Raw genomic sequence first — 9,063 nt, 5'->3', positions numbered from 1 at the left:
GTATCAGATGATGGGTTTTGCTGATTGTGACTGAGAGCATGCATAAAAATATGCTTGCCAGAATACACAGACTGGCAGTCTCTTGAGGGCTTTCTTGTCACTTTCTCTGGAAAAAGGACAGAGATGAATATGGGAGTAGGTTTACTGTCATGGTATAATAATTCTCAATTACAAGTGCCTTGACGTGATATTTCCTACCTGTGTTGCACTGGTTGCTTGCTGTCTGCTAGTTTACTGTGGGTGGTGAACAAATTTTTATTGCCTGTAGATTAGTAATACATAAGCAAAAGGGAAGGCTGTGACAGCAAGTGTTTAATAGGGAGTGGGTTAGGAGGTTTTCTACCTCTGAAAAAGCATGCTTGGAGTTAAGCATTAATTAATGGCTTTGTTTTTTAAACTTGAGCCAAGAGGGTGAGGAAGACAGAGGGAGAGAACACAAAGGTTAAAGCAACTCTGTAAGAATTCCTTCATTTGCTGTTTATTCACTTGTGCATGAACACAATTGTGTGGTAGAGCTTTCTCAAGCTAGGAAAAGACATGGCTCTCCTGCCACAAGGACCCCTTTTAACCACATTTTTTTGATAGGTAAAAAACTTTTCCTTGCCAAACACGCTGTCCCCATCCTGCCCCCACAACCCTCCTCAACTGTGAAAGTTGGATGAGAGACAAAGGTGAGAACCTCTCATACTGCTTCGTGACTTAGGGATTTTCAAGCTATTCTCTTAACCTTTCTGAGGCGTGAGTGCTAACACACATTTTTTTACCATACAGTTAAAGAGACGATGGAAAAAAAAGGCCAAATTATACTGCCGCCCCCCCCCCCCCCCCCCCAATAAACAGTTTTGTCTTTTAACTAGTGGGCATGGGGTGGGGAAACAGCAGCCCTGCCCCTTCCCCCAAAGGCCATGCAGGCTGCTTTTGGCAAGTTACCCACTTTCCATTTTCTAGAGAAGGTGGTTGTGTTCTTCAGAGGTGGGTGTCGGTGAATGTGGTGTGCTCCTTGGTGACTGTGCTGAAGCCTTTGATGACATTGACAAGATCGTCTTCATCTACATACTGTTAGGAGCGGGGAGGGGGGGAAAAAAAGGGCATGTAAGCCAAAGCCATGTACCAGACTAAAGGCAATTCTTTTGTTTCTCTTTCCTCCCACCCACTAAAAATAGTCCTGAAATAGTCAGATAAATAAGTGCGTTTCTACCTCTCTACATGTTTTCCCATTCCTCCCAGCATGAGGTAAGAACCTAAAGCATTCAGGCACCCAAATCCAAACCAACTACATTGTCATAGTAAGCAATAAGTTAAAAAAAAAAATCTATTACTATGTGTATCTGACAAACGGTAAATAAAATAGTGTTTGTTACAGTGTGATGTGGAACTTGAAGAGATTAAAAGAAAAAGAATACATGTTTACATTTTTGGTTTGTATAACAACCACATCACCTGTGATTTAGGTAAGATTTTATTCTTCAAGCTTCTAAAGGAGGGTCTGAACTTCTTCCAATTGCACTCATGTTCATTCACTGAGCCAGAGAAAGAGTTGAAAGCACAAGAGAAATAAACTGTTTCCATAGCATAAAGAGATCACCAGCAGTGTTACTGCAGGTACGTGTCCTGGGCTACTTCAACCATTCAGTGTATTAATTTGCAAAGATGGACAAAGGGCTGAACAAAACTTGCTGACAGGCCTCAGCTACTGAGTGTAATAAAGGGAAGAACTGAGTGAAAAGCATTGCAGGAGGTTTGTCTGCAACAGAGTAGCTGAGCAGAGACAGGTTCAGGGAAATGCAAAGGAATGTACAGAGGGCAGATGGAAGAGCCTGGCTTTGTACGTATAGCTGCTGATTTTAAAAACCAGCTGAGCTCATGTTTGCTACCAAAAGTAAGAGGAAGTTTGTGTTCTGCTTCCACCACTTCTGAAACTCATTAGACTACTCTGTAAACTAGTTCTAACATAACAACATCCAGCATGTGTGAGGGGTTTGCAGGCTAAACCAAATCATGGTGTTAGCACAAGCAGATAGAGCAAGAGCTTCTCCTCTTAGCAGTTCTTTTGGCTAATAAGATCATCTAGAGATACACCCAGTGTGTAGGCTGCTCATCCCCAGGGAATTAATATGGATGTGATAGCTCTGAGAAAATGACTGAAGGCTGAGTCACAATACTGCTGACTCAGGAACCTGTAGGTGAGCTGCAGAGTGTGGGCTGGAAGCTTAACGGGTACCTGTAGGGGTTTTGCCTAGAGCTCTCTTCTTACTTAAGCCCTATCAGCTTCCTTGGTTCTACGGTTATGGTCTAAGCAGGTACGGCAGCAATGGCAGCAACACCCCTGTACTGGGGCATGCCTATACGTGCCAGCCCTTCTAGCTGTTTGGTGTACTGAAGGTGAAAGAAAGCCCAAGGAAGCTGTCTGGATTTATGTGCCAGATCACTGTTCACCAGCTCACTTTGCATTTTGGACAAGATCCACTCAATGATAACTGCGCACTCCCATCTAATTTTGTTACTACCTCACATGCCCTTCACCTGCATCTGTCCCCTTGTTTAGGAACTGCTCAGCTTTTTCTGGGACCAAACACTTGCATCTCCCTGGGTCCCAAACCCCTTCCCACACATCTGCGCAGGGAAGGGTAGAAGCCAGGGGGTGGAGGTTAAAAAGCCTGTTTCCTCATGACAAACAAAGTTGCCACAGTCCTTGACTGGAGAATCATAATTTCTTGTGTCTGTGCGCTCAGGTCCATGTTGGTGATACTGGCCAATCCTGCCCTCTCTTATAATCAAATACAGATAGTCTGCCTGCCCCCGCAACCTCCTTCTAGTCCCATGGGGGCAGAGTTTGAAGTCATTGGTCACAAATGCCAAAAGACCTGAGCATTCATGTGATCTCTGCATCGTGACTGAGCAGAGGACAGAGAGCAGGTCCTGTCAGCAACTGGGCCCGAGGTCACAGAACAGGAGTTGCTAGTACACAAGCTCCTGCTTCTGGCACTGAACATGTGAAGGATGCCAAGACATCCCTCATCACACATGTACATTTGCTGAAATGCATGGAGAGAAAAGCCTATGAGTTGACTAAATAGAAGGGAATTATTCAAGGTGCATATCCCTCGTAGTCCATGGAGTTATTGGTTCAATGGAAACCACAGACAGATGCATGTCGCCCCCTCACATCCTGTAAGAGCAGTGTGTGATCACCTGTGGCTCCAGAAGAGAACAGCAGGCAGGAAGGGTTTTGAGGATCTAATCTCTGACCATGTCCTTCTAGGTCTTTTGGCTGTATCTCCAGCAGCTTCTGATATTTAGACCTTTTCATGATTCTAACAGAACAGACAACTCACTAGCAGCTGACACTCAACAGCATCAGAGAGGAACGGGAGTCCTTACCAAGCCACGACCAGTAGTGCGATGATTGCGCATAATGACATCCCAAGGCGATTCGTCAACAAGAGACTTTTTGTCGTACAGGTCGAGCAACTGGCTGACACTACGATGGAGAGAGGCTTGGGAATATGTGCGATTTAGCTGGCTGTGACTTGGTCTTCTCGCCCCAGATGTGATACGGGCACAGCGGTTGTTCATGGGAGAACCAGCTCCTGGAATTTTTGTATCTGCCAGCCCCTATGAGAAAGACACAAACTAATAAATCAAAAATAAAGGGTATGGTCTCAAAACACTTTATCTGAACAAAACCAAAGCAGGACTAGAGGAGAACAGAGATACCCATGCTTCAAAAATCATGCAGTTATAAACAGAAGAAAAAAAAAAGGACCTTTCCCCATTGTAGGACATTCATATCACTAAAAAGGAAAAAAAAAAAAAAAAAAAAAGCAGTCCTCTACAACAGGACTTTCCGTTTTTTTTTTTTTTCCTTGACCTATTTTTTTAAAAAATAACCAACAGGCAGAGGTCCAAAGCTTTTTGACTACCAGAATGATAGCCCAGACTTGCACAGCAAGGGGATGTTAGCAGACTTCCTTTTGCAGTTATCATGACCAGGGAAAAGACATTCACCCGCCAGGAGAAACATGCAGTGCAAGATGCCTTTGTGCATGCTCTTCGGGTCATCTGGCACATCACACGTCTTGCACCTCTGCAAGCTAACGACTCTACCTCAAAGTGTGTTGTGTAACTTTTGAGAGTGACACTGCTTGATGAATCAGATGTGTCAGCAATGGTCTCAAACTGAGATTAAAGAGAGGGAGGAAAAGCATTAGAGCAGGGCAAGGTGCAATGCAGGTGCAGTCTGTTCCTTACGGAGGGTGTGAATTAGCTGCAGGTCTGTGAAGGGGAGCAATGTCATAGGATGTGGGGGAGTAGGGAAACTGGCAAAGATGAGGCACTATTTAACTTTTAACTGGTCATCAAGTACCATGTGGGCAGCCGGCATTGCTTGCCATGTGACTCACTAACACTTGTAAAACACAACCAATTTTGCCACTTTGCAGTAACTCTATCCTAACTTCTCAGACTGAGTCCTTGAACTGATGCACTGTAGAATCTTCCTTTGTTAAGTCCATGAGCTTCTGGAAAAAGAAAAAAAAAGAAAAAAGAAAGAAAAGAAGGGGAGGAGCATGAAAAGGAATTGTGCAGACACGCCAACAGCAAAGACATTTTAAAGTCAAGAGGAACAAGACAACATGACAGACTGTAGAGGAAAAGGAATCAAAACCATGAGACCAAAAAAAAGTTGTTTCTTATGCTCTTAGCCTTTGCCAGGGGAAGGGGCACACTGGAAATGCCATTGTTTCCAAGAGCTTCTTCATTGAGGCACAGATGCAGCTTCTTGGCACCGAGACAAGAAGGAACAGAATGCGTGAAGGATGCAGGAGTCACTATCCTGCTTGATGGCGCTCACAGGAAAAAGATGCTGAGAAGTGACAAGAAGAATCATCTCGTGGCCTGTGCCTGGGAAGAAGCACGGAAATGGAAGGCACTGCTGCTCCCATTCTCAGTCTCGTAACAACTGCCATCTTTCCTTTGTCTTGCTTTTCTTCAAAGGGTAGGATAGCACTACTACTCTGCTACATGGTGGAACATGTTCTTTATCATTTTTTTTACAGAATTATATCATAATAAAAATGATACAAAGTCTTCCTCTTTATCACCCCCAGCAGTCCTCCTCCCGCCTCTCTGGTGGTCCCACTGGTTCTATGTGCACAGATGCACACACAGATTTTGTGAAGGTCCCTAGCTTTGTCCTGGTTGCACTCACTCTCCCCCAAATCTTCCTGGCATGCAGCTCATCCTAGAGCAGTCCAGCTGGGTGGTGGGTGGATACTAGAAAGAAATACAGACTCTCCCTAAGTCCTGCTTTTTGCAGGCACATTTCATGGATACCTGACAAAGATTGTCAGATTGATCCTGGTTAGCCAGCCACAACAGATAGTTGGGAACACATGAAAGGTTCTTCTGAAAAGCACATTTTATCACCTATCGGAAAACCACATTTTATTACCTACCTTCTCACAGCATGCCCAGGTCTTTTCAGCTCTATTGCAGATGTCACCTAAGATCAGGTGACATTAGTGGCTTTGTGTTTTCTGTGACTCCAGATCCACAGTTTATCTTAGGCATCAGAAGCATTTCACAGCCTTCACGCCAGGTACCATAGGGCTTTTTTTGGACTAAGCACCTGTAGCCTGGCTCTCTGTGCCAGCATAGGTACACCAGACAGCCCTTCTCATACACTGAACAGCCTTCATTTGGTAACCAAGAGTGCAACAAAATGGTGGAAGGAGGAATAAAAACTCTGTGTGTGTTTTTGGGGGGACAGATAAAAGTATAACATAGTGGATACACAACATTGCATTTTAACAAACATACCGGATGGGTTTCACCTGATGAATACACACTCATTGGTGACGTTCTTTTCTGGAGTGGAACTAAAGGAGGTCTGTCTCGTGCATAGGGTTGCTTGTGGACTTTCCTTTGAAGAATTAAAGAGAGAAGAATAGCCAAGAGGATCAAACCTAGAACTACCATCAACACTGCAAACCACAACTCGTTGTAGAATTTTGCACGTTTGGACTCCGCTTTGTCCTTCTCTCCAGGTGTTGTCAAGATCAGACCTGTAAAAATCAAGAGGGATTAGGGGAGAAAGGGAATGTTATTTCAGAAAGCATTTAACAATATGCTATCCCTTTCCTCGCTAATAAATTAGGCAGAAATTTAAGTAATTTTTGTCGTCATGTGCTTATTTGCACTTATGTTCAAGGTGGCATAATGGTTCAATATGCTAGCGGGCTATAATAAAAAGCTTACTACCCTCAAGAGACCCTGCTTAAAGTTCTGGCATTGCTGCTTAGGCTGGAAATCACCACTGCATCAACAGCTCTTGAGAAATGAGGCAGTGGAGGTGGAATGTGAGAAAAAAAAAAAAGGGTTCTCCAAGTAACCTTGAAGAGTGGAAATGACTATGGTAATTTTAGAGTGGTACAGGCAGAGGACATTCTCTCCAGCACTGTGTAGTGGCAGGCCTGTGCCGTTCAAAAGAGAGAGGGAGGAAGACTTAACCAAAAGGAGTGATAAATTAATACAAAAGCAAACAACATGAAACATTTTTGTCCTCCTTCCCACACCTGTTAGAAAAAAACAGCTACTTGGTTGGCTTTGCTCATACACAACACAAGCATCAGAAATCTCAGTGACAGGATTTCCTGGTTATTTGCAATCCTACATGTGTATCCAGCCTCTTGGCTAAGGAATTTCCATCACCTTCACTTGCAAGACTCCTTTGCAAGTTGCCTGCAGTGCTGATTGAGTTTGCAGTAGATTCTGGGTACAAACAGCAATCAAAATAACAAAGGAGCAGAGTGAGGAAGGTGATGGATGTAGAGCAACTGGGAACATTTTATAATGCCTTTACAGCAGCCTTGCCTGAAATTCTGCAGGAGGATGGGGTGAGAGCATGAAAAGGGATATAAGGGAAATGCAGTGTAAAGAGTAATTGCAAAGACAAGGCCCATCTATTTTAAGAAGCTGAACAAGATGCAACTCAAAAAATAAATACATTAAATAAAACCAGTACATCAGTTAGAAATGGTTCGAGCTTAGCTTTGCTTCCCAGAGAACTAAGGAGTTAAAAAAACCTGAAACTTTTTACCGGTATGGGTCTACTGCTCAATGGACAAGTGACTGGCATGTCACCACATGAAAGTCCTTCACTTCCACAAAACAGGCAAAGGCCTCGTGGACAGAGGGGAAACAGCAGGTGTCATAAACTGGGTCCTGACAACATCTCGTATGACATAAACTGTTTAGGGGAACACATCCCAGGTGAAACTGCAGAGACTGACTGATTCGTCATATGAAAGGAGCAGGCAGATGCTCCTTGTTGGGGTGGGTGGGATGCAGGGAGGAGAGAGGATCTGCATTTTCATTGTCAAACTGAGGAAGAATGTGGGAGGACAGGATTAGAATTCAAGATAATCTTAATTTGGAAATAAAATCTGAAAGAGAGCAGATTCTATTCAGCAGGAAAAACCACATTTTTTGAGCAATATATTTATGTAAAAATAAAAGAAAAAAATATTATACATCTGGAGAGAGGATCTGAAGCTAATCACGATGTAAAGGAACAGAAATTCAGCCATGGCAAAAAAAAGGCACATTACCTACATACCTCATACCCTAAGGCACTAAGGAATCCCCTGATCCTGCAATGAGATGCCCTTCTGTCTGGCAGTACTACATATCAAATTTCTACCACAAACACATAAAATTAATAGGTGCTAGGTAATTTCTTTACATATTTACCAACTCCATCTGCAGCGCTGTACTTGATGACTGGTGTCATGGCACTCCCTTCATCGGTGATGCAGGTCACTTGAAACAAAAAGGCTGAGCAAAAAAGGTTAGAAAATACTGTCAGTGGGAGAAATCCAAATTCTGTAGGTGCTGCTTTTTCACCATGATCCACCAGCAGACATGGCCAGGTCTGAGAAAAGCCAAGGCAGGCATAGCACATAACCCATCACAACCCACCTGAGTCCCAGTCAGAGCCTCATAATCCCTTATACATGGGTATGGAACTTCTAAACTATGCGAACCATGGCAGATCATAGGTAGCCACCACTATGATGTTGCAACAAATTATGTCCCTTTTCACTACTCAATCCTCCCTCTTCCAATGACAAGTAACTGGCAGCTTTCAATTTATTCATCATTTTGCCCTAAATCCCTCATACTCCATTCATGGCTGATACAAACATGTTAAGAATGTTTGAGTAAAATAAAAAACCAAACGTATTAGCATCATTGCAGTAATTAGGAAGGTAAAAATAAAATTATAAAATCCTTTGACATACAAAAACCCCAATGCCTTAAAAACATTTTTTTCTTTTTTTTTTCTTTTCTTTTTTTGTCCCTGTTGACAGTTTACTTCTATTTTAAAGATTTCAAATTTCTAAAGAGAAATTGCATTTGCAAACATGGTTGATTCTAAGAGCTACTGACTTAATTTGATTCAAATGAAAATTCAGGCTCCAGTCTTTTCTGAAGCTGAGGATTTCCATGCATTTCCCAGAGCGTAGCCCTGAAGCGTGGAATCGCAATGCAGCTCCAGGATTTGGGAAAGCTCGACCCTCACAATGAGCCAGAGCAGTCTCATCCAGTCAAGGAACCATGTTTAAGAGGAAGCTTAGCTCCAAGGGTTTTTGTTTCAAGCATCCGCTTAGATGTGCTTCAGTGTGTCTGTAGTACACTCTGGTGCTCCTAGCTTGGGATGGCTATGCAGAGTTTTTCTTAAATTTAGCACACAATAATATTAATTTAGCTCAACAGTCTTTCACAGAGAGAAAGCTATAGGAAATTGAAACTGACTTTTGTCAGAGGTCCTTGGTAAATACAGCTCAGTGTCAAAGCCACTGTAGATGCGTTGCCCGCTCTCAGTTAACGCGTACTCCTTCAGGCGGCCGTTCAGCACAAAAGTGCGACTCCAGTCTATGTGGATGGTGGATAAATTGCTGACAACGGAGAACGGAGCTGTGTACCGAGGTGCTGCAAAAGAAGGAATAAAGCTCATTTCTAGCCAACAGGCATGACTGAGTTATACAGCTCAGAGAAAGA

At 43.2% G+C, this 9,063-nt stretch overlaps 1 protein-coding gene across 1 annotated transcript in view; it reads right to left on the bottom strand.

Annotated features, from left to right (window-relative positions):
- Window positions 1-458: 458 nt before the first annotated feature.
- The window catches only part of USH2A (usherin), a 390,731-nt gene continuing 382,126 nt past the window's right edge, over window positions 459-9,063 (bottom strand). The window contains exons 67-71 of the mRNA XM_074817915.1: window positions 8,818-8,994; window positions 7,753-7,836; window positions 5,821-6,065; window positions 3,382-3,615; window positions 459-1,056 (exon numbers count right to left, since the gene is read on the bottom strand). Coding sequence (XP_074674016.1) covers window positions 967-1,056; window positions 3,382-3,615; window positions 5,821-6,065; window positions 7,753-7,836; window positions 8,818-8,994 — 830 coding nt within the window. The 3' untranslated portion in view covers window positions 459-966. The remainder of the gene's footprint in view (window positions 1,057-3,381; window positions 3,616-5,820; window positions 6,066-7,752; window positions 7,837-8,817; window positions 8,995-9,063) is intronic.

This window comes from Strix aluco, chromosome 3 (assembly GCF_031877795.1).
Source record: "Strix aluco isolate bStrAlu1 chromosome 3, bStrAlu1.hap1, whole genome shotgun sequence".
Lineage (NCBI taxonomy): Eukaryota > Metazoa > Chordata > Aves > Strigiformes > Strigidae > Strix > Strix aluco.
Note: the sequence above shows the minus strand (reverse complement) of the source record. Positions and strands in the feature narration are given on the sequence as shown.